General features: G+C 48.0%; 1 protein-coding gene across 1 annotated transcript; it reads right to left on the bottom strand.

Moving 5' to 3' along the window:
- Positions 1–284: 284 nt before the first annotated feature.
- On the bottom strand, positions 285–10,430 carry LOC131281754 (TNF receptor-associated factor 4). The gene is made up of 3 exons (XM_058311103.1): positions 10,188–10,430; positions 2,704–2,808; positions 285–1,388 (listed from the first exon to the last, which is right to left on the bottom strand). Exons 1-3 carry the CDS (start codon positions 10,428–10,430, stop codon positions 285–287), a joined length of 1,452 nt encoding a protein of 483 aa, XP_058167086.1.
- Positions 10,431–19,862: the final 9,432 nt, after the last annotated feature.

Genomic DNA, 19,862 nt, shown 5'->3' with positions numbered 1-19,862 from the left:
TGCCCCACAGAACGCGTGGCATCATTCACCCGGAGAGTCACTTCCTCGATTGGTCGGAAGCGAGCGGCAGGGATTATGTCGACTGGGTGGTGGAGGGTGAATTCGGTTTTGCTCGCAGAAGGATCAGGGGAAGGTTATGTACAACTAAGCGGGATGCATTGATGGATGAGTCTTAAGATATTGCGCGCTCGGGAGAGAGGCACTATGGTAATGGGAGTTTTTGCGCGCATCATCGATATGTACAAAACAACAAGGACGGATTCTCGTCCTTCCGTAGGAGGTATCTACACGGCCACAATCTTGCTCGGGTCCACCTTGACGCGCAGGAACACGGTATCGTCGCGGACGAAGGGGCGCCTGTTCAGTAGCTCATGTGAGACGAACCGCGGGAATCCGAACCCGAGTGCGTCCGGTTCCGTCGATGGCCGCTGGAAGTTCTCCCACGATGGGTCCGGCACGAAGGACTCCGCCACTCCACCCTGACCGCCGCCGCCGCTACCGAGCGTACCCTGCTCGAACAGCGTGAACGTGACGGAGTGCGAGAATGGCCACTTGAGCAGGGCGTCGTACTCGCCCGGCAGCACCTTGATGTACACGGACACGTGCGTACCCTCACCGGGCCCATTGCCGTTGAGGAACATGGACGCCTGTAGCTTGTAGCCGTACTGACTGGTGTAGAACGGTGGCGAGACCAGCTCGAGGCCGTCCTTGGTGCGTGCCTCCTGCAGCTTGGCCGCCCAGTCGGTGATCTTCCAGAGCAGCGTACCAGTATAGTTGGTGCTGAGCTTCGCCATGGCGCTCTTGAGCGCGTTGATCTGCTGGCCCTGCCGCCCGGACAGGGCGACCATCAGCGACAGGTGCGCGGACGTGTTCGCCTCCAGGTGCGCCTCGAGTAGATGGCGCGGTCCCTTGAAGCGGCAACCGGCCTCCCGGAAGCTGCAGGGCACCGTCAGCGCCTTGCACTCGTCGCGCAGGTGCGCCTCCAGGTCGGCCCGAGCGAATGGACCGGCGTCGCACCGCTGCGGGCAGGGGATGGGGCTGCGCGGGCAAGTGGCACCGTGTGCGGCCAGCGTGTCGGCGCTGAACTCGCGGCTACAGTGCGGGCAGCGACGCAGGCGCTTGGCACAGTCTTTGGCACGGTGGATGGACATGCGGCCGCGCAGGACACGCGTGCCACACTTCGACTCGCAGTAGAGCGGTTCCGCGCTGCACGTACCGGCGTGCTCCTCCAGCCCCAGCCCGGTGAACTCCACGTTGCAGAACTCGCAGATGGCACGACGCAGGATGCACGTAAACGCCAGGTGGTCCGTCATCATGACGCGCGGTATCTGCGAGCCGCACTTGTTCGGGCATTGGATGGCATCGTGCTTGCAGGTATTCAAGTGGGCCTGGAAACAGCGAGAGAGAAGGAAATTGTAAGAAAGTCGCTCAAAATTCTTCGCATACTCTTCCACATTGTTTTTTAAATTTAATCTAAAAAATTCCTTTCACTTTACATGAATTCTGAGAAGATGCGATACCTTTACATAGCGACATTTTTCAAAGCCTCCTCTTTTGTAGTAGACGAGTGTAAAATTCAAAATTAAACCGAGCCATAGGACAAGAATCCAAACACCGGAAAGAGGCGTGTGCTTTCATAAAAAAAAAACTATTATAACTTACTAGCACATAGTTAAAGCTTTTTTAGAAATGAGTTTAGTACTTTTCAACAAATTACCATGAAATTTCTAAACTGAATTTTAGCTTCTCTATGAGGCTTCAAAACATATTTTCGTTGCAAATTCCTTTGTAGGCTTTCTAATAAAATCAACACTAGGAATAGGTAGATTCTAGCTACAACTGAAACTACCAAGACTTCATACTAGTTCTACTGGAGTACGACTGGAGCTTCCCCTGCACACTGGTGCACCTTTTCCAACTTCTATTGCATTAGATTCGCGTCCCACTGGCAGCTGCGTAGGCCGTTTTGGAGTTGGGGAGAACTTGAGCGATTCATTAGAGCTCGAGGCACCCGAAAGGTAATGGCACCGGTGGTACCGACGGTTCAATGCGAGCACCTTTTAATGTCGGCGGCGGCGGCAACCGCCTCTTGTGGTGCCTCGGTCTCGGGGGAAAGGGAGGACGAGGTCACACGCAAACATACAGACACACAGCGACACCCCGACCGCACAACCGGTGTGGTCGTACGGAAAAGGGGTTTCATCTGAGATCCGATGATCGTCGAAACCTGTTTCGAAAAGGCTGGTACCCGCCACCGCCTGCGCACTTTGCGCGCTTGGCGGATTATTCACGCCGAAACCCACCAGGCCGGGCCGAGAGGACAGAGAAGCAACCTCTCTCTAATCGGTGTCTCCATTGGAGCTGGTGGTGGTAAAAGCAGGCCGGGTTTTGTTGTTTTTTGCTTGATCCGATCGCGAGGATCGCGAAGAACCAGCGAACGGTCGGATGTTGTCGTGTTGCGGGGTGCAGCCAACTATCATCAAACGTCGCCAAATCGAATCTCGCTCGGGCGAGAGGAACCACCACGGAGTTGAGTGGAGTTTGCATACGTTTGCAAGGGCAGAGACCCGGTGGGAAGAAATGTGGCAAAGGAAAGCGCAAACAAACAGAAATAGAGAGAAAGAAAGGAAGGGGCAACAAACAAACAAAAAATAACACCATCTTAAATATATAAGCCGGTGCGCGGCTCTCCATGATAATCACCTTCAATTTCCTCAACTCGTCGGACCATTTGCAGCCTTGCTTGTGATGGATACAGAATACCAATGAGCCCATGATGGCCTTCTCGGACTCAGGATCGGGATATATCTGTGAAGAAAGGTAGAGAGAGAGAGAGAGAGAAAGAAAGAAATAAATTAAAATGTTTCCCAAATCGGTCAAACAAGTACCACACCGCGCCGTCGGATCGGTGTGTCATCAGGCAGAAATTCGCACATCATGTACTACAACACGGCCCGAGCACGTACGTAATCTACCGATGTGGCCGCTCATTGGATGCAGGCAGGCAGAAACCACTATGACACAAGTTCACCGACCAACGGTCGATGTGTTGGCAGGTTGCGGAATCAGAAGAAGAGCGTGCTTGAAGTAAAACAAACGGCACTTCCCGAGGCTTCCAGGAACGGGGGGAGCGACGGTCGAGTAGCGACTCTTCCGGATCACGGGGATCGAGAACCAGCTCGTCGATCTTTGACCGCGCCCTCCACACAAATGGTGGGATACGGTGAAGCGAACAGATCGTGGCGAGGGAACGAGGAAAAGGAAACTCATTTCATCGAGCCCGAACGGAAATCAAAACAGAATAATCAAAAATAGTGATGCCCGCCTTCATCGTTCCCACCCCTCTTCGACATATTCCGGTGGACAAGCGTCCATTCCCGAAATGGAATCCTACAAAACACGATCGACGGCAGGAGGAAACCTTTTCGATGCCTAAAAGCTTCCCAACACTACTGTTGGGGGATGTGTTGTGGCCTTCTCTTCCGTTCCCTTTCGGTGCGAGGGACTAAACACACATAAATGCTTATGCGCCTCTCGTGAACAAAATACCGTTCCAAGGCTTAGAGGAGAGGAGCAGTACAATCAACATCGCACTTTTTGGGGGAAACAGCCTAGAGGAAGGTCCCATCCGGGAGGTTCCTGTTTGCGATGTGTTTGTTTGCTTTGCGCAGAGAGTTTGTCCAGAGTTCTCCCGCTCAAGGTTTTACCTCATGCCCCACAACACGCCGTCGACAAGGCAGCAGGCTGGCAGCATATCAATGAGTTGATTCAATCTATTGGAACATCAAACATCGCAAGCGCACTCTCATCGCAGCAAAAACCAACTTGGTATGATTTAATTCTCTTGAATCCAGGTTGCGATAAGCGTTTGGGCAGCGGGGTTGATAATTTCGATTTCAGTCCCCGTAAATAACCTCTTCCTCCTCCTCCGCCAGGGGAGGAACAGTTTCTGCACTGGGAGTGAGTAAGACTTGGAGCTACCGCGTGGGACCACAAGTAGTTATAATGGTCGAGGAGCTGATAAGGGATGAAAATATTTACCCTCTAGGCTCGGCGTCGTTATCGGGCTTGGAATTGGAATGTCGCACGTATGCGCCACTCTCGTATGTTACCAACTTCCGAAAATGTGTGTCAGAACCGTGTGCAGAATGGACCGAACTAATCGACCCGAGGTAAACAAGCAACCAACACGGCAAAAAAGGCAAACAGGGCTATAAAATGGTCATAAGAGAATCACTACCCTGTTGGGAGGGTCACAAAAAATCCCAACCGATTCGATGATTTATTGTAATTCTGGGCAAACTTCTGATCTTCTGTCGACGTCATCGTCTGGAAAGTGGAAGAAAAAAACCCACCTCTTCCAAGAACTTCCAGATGGACATGCCTTTCTTATCGAGGCAATTGAGACGGAAGCTGCCAATGGTGGTGTAAATGGTGCTCGCCTCTACGCCACACACACACGCACTCGTTGGCCTTGTTACAGTTGGCGCGATCTAGAGGTGCGTGCAGTTTTCCTCTTCCATCGCGTGCGTGTGACTTTCGAAGGAGATTTGTTGGCTGGTTGATGGTTAAATGATTGTGTATCGTCGTATCGATGACAACACCGATCCACACCGGGGGGAGGGGGGCTCGTTAAGGATGTCATATTTCTCGCGCGACCGAGAGGATCGTGTCATATTTGTGTGAGGTTATTAAAGCTAACAGCCAACCAGCCGCTGATACTATCTCTTGGGGGTCATTAGTGGAGCCGCCTTTCGTTCGGAGCTCGCAGCCGAAGGCTGCACCGATCGAACCCCGTCCACCCCGTCGTCGTCGGGCTGGGGCTGGGGGTCAGCGGAAATGGTACTTTGCGAAAAGCGACGCCGCGACATCCCGCAGCTGTCCCGCTTGCATAACGCCAGCTGGGAGGCGCTCGCCATACGCTCTAATGCCTTGTAACCTTGTTCAGCCGGTGACTTTGGTCGTGCAGTTCCATAAATTCACACATCATCACCATCATCGTCATCATCATCATCGGCACCATCGTGATCGTGATCGTCAAGGCATTTGGAGCTCTTTACCCGGGTAACGAGCCTCTGCACCGAAAAGTGCCTCTTTTTTGCGGATCGTGCTCTCTTTAGCTCGTCCAAAACCGCGTGGCCCGCATACGTTGGCAGTTTGCACTCGTGGTTTTTTGTTGCCTTTTCCGCTCGTTAGTTTATTTTCATACATTTTTGCTGCCATCCACTGGCCGAAAAATCACACACATTCGCCCATCATGTGTGTGCACAGAATAAAACAACAAGCTGCCTTTAGAAAAGTCAACGCCGGAGCGTGAAACGCGCGCAGTTTTCATTCTTTCGCATTTTCTCGCCCTTAATAAACGCCAACGTGTGACGTTCTGACAAGAGCCCCCCTCCCCTCCCTCTATCTGCCTGAGTTTTCTTGAGACCAGCTTGGGTTTCGGCATTCCAGCAGACCGAAACAAAGGGAAAACTTAACCCGTTTATTTATAAACCTGTAAAGGCTGTACATAAACACAAAGAGAAAAAAATGAAATGGTACTGCTTTTCTGTCCGTATTTGTATGCAACACCAAGAAGGAAGTGTTCAAGATGTTACAACGAAGCCACGAATGCAACGTCTCAAAGTAATGGCCGCCGGTGAACGATGTGAACCTCTTTTGCGCCACCGGAAGTTGGTGGTTGACACGATGAATTTCGAAAATGTTATGGTTTTTTGTGTGTGTGTTTTTGAGGTGACAACCTGAAAATGAGGCAACAGCTCGCAAAACAAAAAGGCTCCCCGATGTTGGAATGTTCACAATATGGTAACACGATTTAATCAGCGTGTGATTTTGAGTGAACCACAAGATGTACCTCTACAACGTGACGTGGTCGGCTGTGTTTGGCCCGGACTGCTAATCATAGTCCAATTATTTTAGACTCCAGCATCGGCAAACAATACCGGTTTTCGGAAAATCCACCAAACCAAGGGTTAAGTTGACTCAAGGGGGGGTTAACTTTCGGGGAGAAGCGAGTTCGGAGGCTGATGCCACTTCTCCCCACATGGCTGCCCATCAAGGGCACGGCGAAAGAGAGAAAAAAGAAAAGGCTGCGCCACATAATGTTTATGGCCACCAATTTCTCTCCCAGAGCCCGAGAAAGGGCCCGCCCGATCGCATCTTCCGGTTCATGACGGCGGAACGCTCCAGCTCAGGAGGCAGGGAACAGGGGTACGACAGAAAACCATAAATCATCCACGGTTGACCGCGGCAGTATGCGTGCGCCATCGGAAGATCGGCGGTCCGGGGTTTATCAACTGGACGTCCGGACCCGGACGGGAACCGTAATGTCTTTGGCCGGCCACCAACTGTGGAACGTTCCGCAGACGAGTGGAGTGATGGCCGTGGCCGTTCCCTTCAATTAAACACCTTCTCGTTGACGGATGTGTCGATGGGTGGAAGGTTGGGAGGGCAAAGGGGAGGGCGCGCGCTTGGTTTGAGATGGTGGTTGTGGATCCTCTTCGACGTGATCTGTGGCCAGCGCGCGCAACACTAAAACAAATAATCAGCAACATAATTGGAAAATTAATGCACCCTCATTGATGCCCCTATTGTCGACTCTAGTGTCTGTGTGTGTTTATACGAGACGCCGAGTATACGAGACGCGGTTTAGTTAGCGCGATTTTTGACGACATCAAATAGCAAAAAGATTCGTTCCAGTGGAAGGCAATATCTTGCACTGAAATAAGGCAAAAAGTTTGGCAAAATTGAAGAATTTGCTTCGACAGTACAAATAAAATGTGTAATTTAATTAACAGGAATAACAGATCGACAATGACCATACTTTCAACAAGTATTTCAAGTAATTGTGTATTTAATTTTTTTTAAGTTGGTTTTACAGGGAATGTTTCTGTTAAATAATATTATATTGAAATTTAGTTCATAAATTGAACGATGAAGGAATTTAATTTTCAGTTTATTCTATCCTGTCGTTCGGTTTGTCTTAAATTAGGTCACAAAAATAAGCGTGATAGTTTCCGTTTTCCGCCCAACATCACCCCATTCGCATGCAAATCTCCGACGTGGCCAAGACACACATACGACCCTCCGCCTCCTCGTGCCTTTCCCTTTCCCTGGCCCTCGCACAAGGTTCGCACGTTGGTCGGAGTGGCGATATTACACCGCGGAATTGATTAAACGATCCGGCTCGGACAGCTAATGAGATAATTTCACGATCATACTTCACTCTTCCTCTTCCTTTGCACCCTCCTACCACTAGCCCTTTCCGTTCGCAAACATACGGTACCGGAGAAATCTCTTGTTTCAATTAGTTTGTCGAGGGCTTGGGGCGGCGAGTTTCACTTTTATTCCGGCCACCGGTTCGATTTTCCGATCGCCGGAAAACTGGGCGCAATCTAGACAAACTATATGCATTCACACAACACAAACACACACACTCAGCATCAATGGGGTGTGAACAATGAAAAGCAATCAACACCAGGCTGGCTGAGAGGCTTTTCAGTTTTCCCACACAAGAATGCCGGCCGTAGTTCGGGGCGTATTTGATTTTCTTTGCGGTATTGAAAACGAGAGTTTCGAAATCGAAGGTAGAAAATAGTAAAAAAAAAATGAAGAAACCCATTGGGGATTCGGTCTTGAACAAGGGCTGCTGTCATACGGGAAAGATGCGTCTTCTCTTCGTAAGGATCTTGTGAAAGAGTGATCTTGTGATGAAGAATGTCGATGAAAGATCGAATTTCTTTCCCAACCGAAACCGAAACAAACATCCATTCAGCTTCCACCTCTCCAGAAATAAGGGTGATAATTTATAGAAAATGCTAATAGCAAGCCCCCCGCCATCGCGTTTTCGGGTGGAAAACGTAGCTGGAAAATCCAATCTTTTCCGTCACCTTCACGGACGAGGCCAACGCTCTGGAACCGATCGAAGGAACGGATGTTCCGTAGGAAATAGGTGGTAAACATCACTCGCCGGCCAACATTAATTGACCGAAAAAGAAAAACGACGATGGCTATCATTCAAAATCTAAATCAACCCGGACCCGGATGAGGCAGCAAGAAACGGAGGAGAGAGAAATAAAACGGAAATTTGTTTAGTTAGTGTTGCTTTCAATTTTTCGATTCCACTTTCACGATTATCAAAGCCAACAACAACCACCCCACCCTTTCGGTGCTTTTCCGTAGTTCCGTTCTTCGACACCCGTCCCCCAGCCGGCCTTCTGGTACGCGATGCAATAGATTATGCTCACTTTCAACGCTCACACAAACACTCTCGGCCGTGAAAAGGCACGCACTCTTTCGGACGAAAGTAATCTTCGGCGTTAATGTGCACACCGGAAAACTCCGTTGCAAGTTGTAAGTGTTGTTTTGCTTTGTTGCTTTTTATCGATTCGCGGATCGAATCGATCGCCCGACAAAAGGGAAAGCACGGTGTGTTTCTGCACACGGTCGAACACGTGGGACAAGGGAATAAAAGTGATCTATGGAATGGAAACCGTCCCCAGTGCGTGTTGGGAAAACATGGTCCTACTTGATCCCCGTGTGCGCCACTGGCATGTCTCGTAGATCACCAACTTTTTACGACCATCTAATCATATTTTGATTTATCGGCAGCCTGGTCGTAAATCACGCCGGGTGACACGAGCAACCGGGAGCCATTTGGGTTTTGGAGTAATATTCGGAAAGGCACAAAGAAAGGGCTCCTCTGGTGGGGTTCTTCTTGCCGAGAATGAAGAATCGCTCCAGCACAGATTTTGCTAAAAATAAAACTTTCTATGTATCCCTTTTCTTTGCGTTGGCATCTTTGGCCTCCCTCGACTGTTGTGTGTCCCCCCACAAGATTTGTTTTTCTCCAATTCTCCACCTCGGCAGCAAGTGAAGCTGTCCCGCAGGCCGCCTTCATGCTGGTGGAATTCTATTTTCTCTGTTCTGCCCCGGCAGGAAGGCGCACACGCACAGAATGTATCACTGATGAAAACCCATCAAAACCGGGCTTGGCTATAAAAAGAAAACAATTTCCAGCGACGAAGTGGGGGCCCTCCACATAACACAACACACTCGCACGCACGCACGCACATACAACATCCGAATGTGGTCGGTGTAATAAAAAATAAAAATAAAAACTTTAGAAGAATCATCACCGATTTCTGAAGGGGCACCGAGGCTCGCCAACATCGGAACGCGGCACTGGTCGGAAAAATTGTCTTCGTCTTGGAATTCGTCAAGGAAAACCGGGTGGGGGAGAAGTGCCGGTGCGGCTTCTGTTGGAGAAATTACTACAAGAATGTTGAAAATAAACAGTCCCCCTTCCGCTCCTCGCCGAATTCCACCTGCGGCTCCCATTTGTGGCCTAATGAAACTCGCCGGCCGAACGTCGCTTTTTCCCAAAGCCAACCCCGGCTTCCCATGTACTTAGCGCGGTCCACCAACGAGCCAGCCGAGTGTGTATGGGGGCTAAAATTCAATGAAGTTGTGTAAACATTTACACATGCTCCACAGCACGGCACCTCCCACCTCGCCGGGTTTACCCATTGGCTTCCTGAGGCCTGTTTCGAGCAGCTTTCGTTCTGCGGGTCGACCGATCTCGACCTTTTTTTCCCTCCCGGGGCAGCAACTCTGGCTTCTCTTTCGGTTCGGTTCTCTGCCTGGCATTAACATGTGCGGCGGTCTGTGAGGATGTGGCAGATGTGGTGGTCGGCCAGACAGTGGAAAAAAGTGCCCCACTCTCCCCCATCATGTCGTTGGAAACCCTTTTTCGTTTTCTGCCCACCCGGCTTCAATAACTTCATTCCCGCAGCTGTGGTCTGTCGGCGGAAGTAATTGCTTCCCGAAAGGCCCTCTAAAAGTGCCCGCATTGCCGGATCGCTTTTTGGGGGAAATTGTGCACCATTGCAGAGTTTGATTCCACGGGTTCAGATGAAAAGTTTTAAAGCCGAAGAACGAACGACTTGCCTTGTTTAACGGTTCATACACATCGACTGTCCTTAAATAGGATAAGATATTGCGTTTATTCAACGAAGTGTCTAAAAGAGACAAGGAATAAACTAGACATCAACTCGGCTTCCAAAGGGTGGGGGAGTGATTCAGATCTGTGTTTTCCCAGGCGGAACCATCTTTTGGTCCAATATGTCACGCAATTACAATGGCGACAATCCAGCCAATGATCTTCACTTCGCCCGCATACTTACGATTTGACTAATTTCCGTAATGGGCACGTTCGGGGGTGGCGTCGGGGAGGACGACGAGGACGATGGCGATGAGGACGACATCGTGCTGGACGCGGTGGACGTCGAGGTGGACTTGTTGCGGGGCGGAGCCGGCGGTGGCGTGATCGGTAGAACGTTCACGTTGCAATCTTTCGAGTTCCGGTTGGGCGAGATGCGTGCCGGAAAACTCAGCGTCTTCGTCCACTGCGACAGGCTGCGCACCATCATGGATGGTAATTTCGTTTTATCGCCCGTTTTGTTCTTCCCTTTGTCGTCCGTGAATTGATTCGCACGAATTGAACGATCGTCGGTGGTTCAGAGGAGCACACTACTGCTCGTCACTGTTTTCCGACTGCACAGGAAATTACTGGACACCGGTTAGGCCAGCAGAACCCATTTGATCGAGGTGATCTCACAGAACAAGACGTTTTTTTCACACGCACGGTAAGGAGCCCGCTGTGACCAACCTTACGAAGCAACCTTGCGTCAGGCACTTCGTTTCGATTGAATTTCGATAGCACAACACAAGCTTTAGGCTTCAACAACAAAAAAAAGCAACACCGTTTCCTTCTTTACTACTTTGCTCTGCTCCTCACCATTCATCAAAATCCTCCCATTCAACAACACAGTATTTCCTTCTTCGCAAGTCGTTGCGGCTATTTCGTTCCGTTCTGCGAAGACTGTTTTTTTCGACGTTTTTCTTCGCTCTTTTTCAATAGTGACACTTTTTTAAATGTTTTCACGTACAAAACATCCGCATTAGTTTGAATTTGTGTTAAAAATTGCAACACTTTTGAACAACTCGAAACCAGTATGCAGTTATCAACACTTTCTAAACTCGTTTGCTGATGCAAAAATCTACCACAGGTTACGAATCTGTTTCATCACCGGAGCGAACAGATCGCACACTTTCCGACTGAACTCGACCAAGTTTACCAAGCAACTGATCGTAAACGGTTTTCCAAACGTTCGCAATACCTACGACGGGCGATGCAATTGGCTCGCACACACTCACACCGTTTAGTGCCATGCGCTCGTTACTTCGTGGGTTCGATTTTGCTGTGCAATGGCTAAGTGGGACTCCGTTGAAGTAACGAACCGGGCAGTCTAACAGTCGGGACCGTATGCTCACGAGAGAGGAAGAGACAGCTGACCGTTTTGAGTTATGAGCGAACGAGATGCATACTCACGACGGAAGTAGTCTGTCTCGTTTGCTCGCGTGTCATTTCGAATGCCAGCTGATGTTTATGTTGTTTTTTCGGCTTTTTCATGCTGCTCTCACACAATCGCAACAGTGTGTGGAATACGGCGACGACCTTAACTCGAGTGATGAGATGTACCAAATTATTGTGTACTCTTTACATGCAAATTCTATCCAACTCTTGTGCTATGCAGTGAAAAATATCCTAAACTTCAAAAATTTGCCTGTTGTAAATGCTCCCAATAAAGAAAGTAAAATAATGTTGATTGGCAACCATTTCTGGAACCCACATCCTTTGACTAATTGAACATTTTTAACTGTGCTTGATTGAAAACAACTTAAAACATAGTGAGAGCTAAGTAATTAATTATTAGTGGATGCTAATAAGGCATCAATCATAAATCTGATTTGTTGTGAAACATACAAAAATGTATGTAGCTATCTCCTGATGGAGACTTTTTGATCGAGAACTTGGATTTAACCTCAAAACCATACATTAAGGGATGACTTTATAAAAAAAAATGTGAACGTGTTACTAAACGAACTTGGTGATCCTGTTATCAATCTTGGTGAATTTTCAGTTTTTTTTTGTTGTAAAAAGTAAATTGGATGCGATTCATAAAAATGACATTCGATAACTAAAGATCATCAGATTCGAATCATTTGAACAAACTTTTTCTTAAATACAATTTCGATGATTTTAATTTTCGATTAAATGATTTCTCAATATGGAACCTATTTTATGTCAAAAATGAGAAAAAGTCACCTTTCAATTCGAAACGGTGATCTAATAAATCTTTTGGCGAAATATGCCACACTAATTTTCATAACGATGTAAAATGATGCTGGTATCGCGCAAAACTCGGGGCATTGAGCCAGCTGTTCCAGAAATGGGCTCGCGCACGAAACAGCCTTCGAAAGGCAAACAAGACAAGACAACGGACGGCCATAAGCGAAGCAATCCGTGACCAATGCCCGTACAGCCTGCGCCTGTTTCGGTGTGTTTGGGCCCGTTCAAACGTGTCGATTCCTGTGCAGGGCTACGGCGTAGTTATGTTGGGCTCGTCCCTTCTTGGGCTTTAGGCTTTTGCCGGTATTGCTGCACACTGGGTTCCTACTCGATCTTTGCTGCATCATTCGAATGTGCACAACACCCCATTGATCGTCCCACTGCTCAGCGATCTCGCGACCTTCCCTTTCCCATCATAGGCAGAGACCGAAGACTAACTCCGATAGGTCCCATTTCCATATGCTGCCTCCTCCGATAACTCGCTACCCTTAAAACGGTTTTCGATTCGATCGAGTCATCGGTAGCACACCTTCTTCAGCCTGCTTATGCTGATAGCCTACGATCATGTCGCTTCACGTTGATCTCCGCTTCGGTTCCTGCGCGTCACCCTTGCTCATCGTTCCCGTGGCCATCAACAATGTTGTTCGTGTAATCGTTTCATTTCGATCCGTTTTGTTTATTCGTTTGAAGCCTCGCGGTAGACGGCGCGACACTCGGGCGTTGGTGTGCCCATTTCCGGCCGCAATAAAACTCATCGCGACGATTCTAGCTGTTTATTTGTTGGAAACCTTTCCCAAGAAAGACCGGAGACGCTGAGAGGGATCTCCGGCGGAACAATGCGGGGAATGCTCTCGGAGGGTGTAGGTGCGCCAAGCGAGGGTTGGCGATCACTGGGCGAGGATCGTAACCGCGACGGAGGAGACACAAGAAGGAAAAAAAATATCCTTCCAAGAAGCTGGAAGTCTACGCAGAACCAAACCAGTCCAGGAGGAAATGGGACATGTTGTTTTTTTTGTTGTATTCTTGCTGAAGAAGAAAATAATCATCTCGAATTTCCGGTCGCGATATGGCGGAGATTTGTACGATGTTTGATCTGCAACCGATGAACCAGAGACTGCGAGATCCTGTGAATCATTGGATTGTCTCATATCGTTATACAAACCATTGGCCTGGGAAGTTGTTTCATTGGGCCCATTTTCCTTTGAATATTTTAAATTGGAGTACCAACGATCTATTTGTAAATAGAGACTCGAAACTCAATTTATAATGGTTCTTTTATTAAGATCACTTATAACTATGTCCAATAGTTGCTACATTACATGCGAGTTAGCTAATGTAGCAACTATTTAACAGTGGTATAAGTATATGGTTCTTGTTCCCATTTATAGAAGTTTAACTGATTGTAAACACTTCTTCTTTCTTCTGATTTCTGTACAATTTATGTAGAAAAATATAATTCGCTCACAAATTTCCTTGTATTGAAAACAGTAAGTACTACAATAGTTCAAAGATGGCGCACATATTTTATGCAGCATCCGTATTCGCGATGGCTTTCAAACGGTACTTGGTACAGATGCATTTTGAAACCCTCGCACTAAGAGAAAAAAAAAACAAGATTGGCAAGTTTGCATTCCTTTTCCGTTGAAAATGGGATTATTACTTAACCTAGAAATTGTTTCCTGGCGTTCTCGCTCCTCAGGCCGTTCCACAACGGTCGGGCACGGGAAGAAGAGACGTAACCATTTGATGGATATTCCGAGACCTCTAAATATGTTCACTTTCCTTTCCCACTGCACATTCCACGGCCTCCCATATCCGTTCTCATTCGAGGCGAGAGAGAAAAATAGAAAGGATAGAGCGACAGCGACGCAAGAAAAAAAAAACACTACACGATCCCAAACGAATAGAAATGCGCCATGATGCGCCGCAACAGCGGGCATTGCAACAACGCAAACATCTGCCGGGGCCTCGGTGTGGGTCTCGTAGCCGCGAAGAACAAAACGAATGCACGAGCGGACAAAATTACGGCACCTCGGTGGCAACTGTGCGCTTGCCGTCGACGATCCGTACCAGAAAGTGCACACGAAGGAAACGTCGACGCCGGGTGCATCCCGGGTGCATCGGGTGCATGAACGGGGCGCACAGTGTGTCCAAGGGGATTGTTTACGAGTATCGGAATTGGTGGTATTGGTGCCCGATCTAGACACCTTCCACCCTTGGGTTTTCAATGAGTATTGACCTCTTTTGTGTAGCCGCATTTCAACCATTGCGAATGCAGCTATTTTATTGCAAAGGGCCAAAGAAGTTTCCCCGTTTCGATGTGAAATGGTTTTGTTCATCATTTCTTCTGCTTGAAGTGTGGAATGGGAGGAACTAAAAATTTCATTTTTATGGTGTTAGCCTGACATGATTTTCGGGACTAATGAGGCAACCTTGGGCCGGACCCGAACCAGATCGCCAAACTCCTGACCATATTGGTTGTGAAACAATTCCTCCAAATAACAGCGCCATTCGGAAGAGTGGTCCACTTCTCCACGCGTTTCGGTATCGGATTTAATGAAATTCAATCTTCAATCAACTTCGAAGCTTCATCATCCCGACGGTCGCGATGAAGTAATTTCTAATGAAAACCTACGCCTAGAGTCGGCTAGAGGGGTTTTTCGATAGAATCCACTGCCGCACTGCCGAAAAGGTCAAGTGTTTCCTTTTCGCTCCCTGGACCGTCCCTCCACCAAGGCATGGAAATAACGCTGAGACCGTAGAGCGAAGAAAAGCGACACAGCATATTTCAAACCTCATCATCGCAGCCTACGCGCTCTGGCCAGCGATCGTGATCACAAACCCGCCCGAAGCTGCTGCAGCTGGATATACGAGTATAGGCACGTTACGCAACGGCTCCACCAAAGATCCACGCAGCCCGGAAAGCCCTAGGAAGGCCCAATCCGGCCAGCCTTTCGGGATGGCGCCACTCGCCGTGGCGGAGACAGATCAACTGTCAAATTATCTCGCGGCGTGCGCGCCGTGGGAAGGCCTGTGGCCCATTGGGTCCATTCTCTCCGATCGTCGCAGCATCTCGCCGGCTTTGACCGCGGTTTAGGGAAACCGATGCGTCCACCCTCCCTTTGGTGTGGCGGGACGCGGGAGCGGCACCAAACACCAAACTGGTTTTACGGCTTTGGCAAACACATTTGCACTTGGTTCGCGAACACTCGCGCGACGAGTCAACTACTTTGTCGTCCCTTCTGCTGGGCCGGTGTTCAGCTGTGGATTGTGAATTGATATGTTTCTTGAAGGGAAGAATTCATGATGGCTGATGAAAGATGTTTGACTGTGAACGGCAAGAACAATAGTTTTACCGATGGAATGTTTAGGAGCAGTCTTTCTGATTCGCTGATTAATGCATGCTAATTACTATTTTTACACCAAAGGATTTTCGGGTTTCAGCAGTAGACAACTGTTTCCTTTTCCGGGCTTTAATATGTTGTCTAGAAGCAACGGATTTTATTTGTGACATTTTGAACATTTTTTGGGTTTATCTAAGCAACTACCTGTTGCTTCAAGATATCCACCAACTGTAGTGTAAACGTTTACAAACATTTTACAATTTGTTGCTAAAGCATAATCGATCTTGAACGTCCCATATCATGTCCATTGAATTCCTAGGTAATTATGTATGTTTTGTTCTGGTTCTCAATAGGCCTTTCGAATTGAAATGCTCGTATCTAACTATTGATGTAATATTTTGATCTTATAATTGTAATTTTGCATCTGTTTGCCTACGTAAAGAAGTTTATTGCTACAATTTAAATTGAGTACCTGTGATTTAACTGACTTTTAATGCATACGGATTGAGCGGTCATGCCTTAATAATTAAAAGCTTAGAACTATAGGTCAAATATACACAGCTTCAACTAAAATTAAGGAGCAGCCTTAAATTTTACTAGTAGAATTATTATGGTCGGAAATCAGAATAATTGTCTCTTGTTAACACTTTGCAGACCAGAGACCTCATACGGGGTTTTAAAACAGTATGGGTTTTCATCAACATCATTTCGGTGTTCTGTCAACCCTGTCACCTGACACCCGCCACATTATACTAGATGTAAACAAACATCAAATTAAATATAATAAACTTCGCAGGGCGTTTTGCTGTGCATAATATAGAAAAAGGACAGGGCATAAACAGGGTGGCCAGATGTGGAGAAACTGGTGCAAACGCCAGTCGTAAAGCGTTGTGACATAATGAAATGCGCGGACGTTAAGGTGTTAATCGCTTCAAGATTATAGTGCAGCGTTATAAAACAAGAACCAACGTGTGTTAATTGTTAAAACAATTGAAAATGGAAATTCAGGCCGTTGCAGTCATGGCCTTTAAAAGGCTGTTTAAAACTGCATATTACAAACTTCATTCTACCAAAACAAACCAAATTTAACAATCAGAACTCATACAACAACTTCAAACGCTATGATCTGTCATTAAAAAACAATCGCGTATATTGAGTATAGCGTACTGCGGGGATTTACTGTATAGATTTGGTCTAGGAATCACAAGAACAACTGGAACCTTTTCCCATACCTGTCACTTTTCAATCCGGTGGCTCCTAACGATGACTTATCGATCGCCAATGGCCACCGTTCCTGCCGGTGTGACTCGTACCTGAATAGGGAATAGGGGATAAAGACGTGTCCCAAGGCAATGATGGACACACAGGGCTATAACTTCACCGCGTTGCACTGTGGAAACCTAACAATCGTTCCCGCACAGCCTCCTCACCGCGCCCTCGATCGCTTATGCTTCGGCGAAGCTCTGTGCAGCATCACCTTCATCACCGGGAGAGAGTCAACGTGTTTGAACACGTTCGTTCATGTTTTTTGCCCTCTCCCAAGCACCCACACAAACACACACACTCTCAAATAAAGGCTCATGGGGAGTGCTGTGTCGCGGAGATCGCGTTTTCTGCCATTTTCTGAAGCTCGTGTTGCTCGTGGCGATCGAGTGACCGAGACGACGGCGGTTGGTGGAGTCGTTTTTCCGTTACGATCGCCTCCGGGCAAGGTCACAGAAGGCCGTACCACCTCTACCACCACTACCTCCACCGTAAATGGGCGAAACGCGGACCAAAAGTGAACGATCGCATCCGATCTCGCAGCGTGCTTGCAATTGTGTGGAGCTCAAGATACGACGACAACGACGCGCCTTGCACCGTTTTTCTGAAAGGTGGACCACGAGCGGTCCGCGTCGAGCAAAACGGTTATTTTGGTTTTCTTACCTACTGCTCCCTTCTTTTTTTTCAAGTCTTACCCATTTCACTGATCCTTCTTCTTCGCCAAAAGATCTTTCTCTCTCTCTCTCTCTATTTCTCTCGTGGGCAATTTTCCTTCCCTGTGAACTGTGCTAATTTCCCATCACTTTTCCCCTCGGCCATCCCCCCCTCCGGAGTGACGAAGTGCATTGGACATTGCATTCCACTCTGTCCCTCGCTGGAAGTGGGTGACGGTTGGGGGCTTTTTCTTTCGCCTTTTCCCAGCCCGTGGCAAAATGGTAATGTACCCAACCCAGGACCCAAGCCGAGCGACTGGCCGACAGCTGGCGGCGGCGAAAATCGTTGGCAAGGTGTTGGAAAGTACGCCAACCCGTGCGTTCGATCCGACTGTTGTTGCCCTTTTTTCTCTACCTTTCCTTCCAACGCCATGTTGAACGAAAGCCTGGCGACACGCGGAAGAGTCGCTGCGTGAGAAAACCGATCCTACGAAACGATTCTCCACCTTCCAGCCACACGAACACACATACACACAGAAAAACCCGTGCGGTTGGTGCATAGGTGCATATTTTGTTATTTCATTTTGTCATTTGCACTCCCTTGCTTTTCATCCCGCTGGAGGCCGTCCGAAGTCGTAACGAGTTCTGGGGAAATCAAAGATCCGCGTGGGAGTTGGGCTGGGAAGAAACTTGTTCGCCTTCGGGAAAGGCGAGCGAAAACCAAACGGGTTGTTTGATGGGCGAACAAATATGACACCATTAGCGTTACAGGATGGCAGGAAAAATATTTCATCGAATCGAGATTGAATATTGCGGGTCGTTTGCTTCATTTGTAGTAATTATTTACGGTTTAGATAGTTTCCTTAAACTGACATTGGAGTATTATTTCCTGGAGTCTCACTTAACTTGGTCAAACCCTTTACCTCTCAGTGGCATCTTCGAAAGCAAATTATCCAATGCATCCAACCGTCGTCAACGCGATTGCCACAGTTGCTTTTCAACATTCTTCCGCTATCGATCTCCGCTCCGCATCGTCGGTGGCGTCTGGCGTCTGCATTCTTCGGGTTGTGTAACCGCTTTTTTCTAAAATTATGCTGCGTTATCAGCGCAGCCACCATGGAAGCTTCCTGTGTCATTACGAGCGGCCCGGTGGAAGGAAAGGTGTCCATTATTTGGGCACTCACTTCACGCCTAATTTCCACGCCGGGTCCTATCTGTTGACCAATTATTGGTTCCATACCGAGGCGCAACAAAGCGGCAACTGGTGCTGGTGGCACCTTCCGAGTATGGTTCAGCGTTGTTTTAATGTTTAACTACCCTTCTCCCTCACCGTCAGCCGTCGGTGACAAAGACTGTGGGCCTCGGGTATAAAGGCGAAACCTTCCGCTCCGAAGCCATGCGGAACAGTGCAACGGCACCTTTTTCGAATCGAATGATGGTTATTTTATGACATCTCGGGGTGCCTGACTCATACCATGCCAAGCAGGCGACCGTTTTGCTGGGCATTGAATCATTCCGGTTTTGAAAAATGCCACCTCCCTCGAGCGCTTGAGGTAGGTCAATCTACGAACTTATCACCAAAAAGCTGCCGAACGGCGACGATGACGGTGACCAAAAACTTGCCAAACGGTCGTCACACCGAAGTGCTTGGACGTTTGTCCCAAGAGGCGGAAGATTGAGTCTTTGCGGGACGTTGGGATGAATGGGTAGCAGCGGTCTTTATCTCGTTTCTTCGTTCACTTCCATCCTTCTCGACACACACCGAAAGGGAATTAGATACGGGATGGCGGTACCATTTTTCTGCCAACGGATTTTCTGTGTCGGTGGTTCCTCGATGAACCGTCTTGCTCAAAAGAGACCACCCCGCTGGGAAGCAGGAGATAAAACATGAAAACAATGTAAGAAAAGTAATGTCTTTTGAGGTTCTTCTTGATTTTGTGATGGCTTACGTAAAGCCAAACGAATGGAGTTTTACCAAAATTGTAAAGAATTCAAAACACAAAAAGGAGCTGCTCAAAGAAACCTTTCTGGCGAATTTACTTGTACGTAAATAAATTCTAAGCCCAATGTTCTGTGTAGGGCAACAATAAAAATACAGTTTGAAACTATATTGCCAAGAAAACCCACATTTAAAACCTGCCACAACCTTGTACCGATAACTCCCTACCGATAAGGCGAGGAAAATCTCCGTCATCAGTTAGATTTGTGATAGGAAAATAAACTAATCCCCCCCAACGACTTCATTTACGAATGCTATTGGACTGGAAGGTGGAAAACATCGTGTTTTCAGGTCAGCGGGAGCACATTTCAATGCGCATTGGAAAATGGGTGGAACAAAACAGATACCTACAATCTTTTATCCCACGGCACAATTTCCCATTGCAAATCGTACGTGGTGAACAATGT

This window comes from Anopheles ziemanni, chromosome 2, assembly GCF_943734765.1.
Source record: "Anopheles ziemanni chromosome 2, idAnoZiCoDA_A2_x.2, whole genome shotgun sequence".
NCBI lineage: Eukaryota > Metazoa > Arthropoda > Insecta > Diptera > Culicidae > Anopheles > Anopheles ziemanni.
This window is presented reverse-complemented; position numbering and strand designations above follow the sequence as displayed.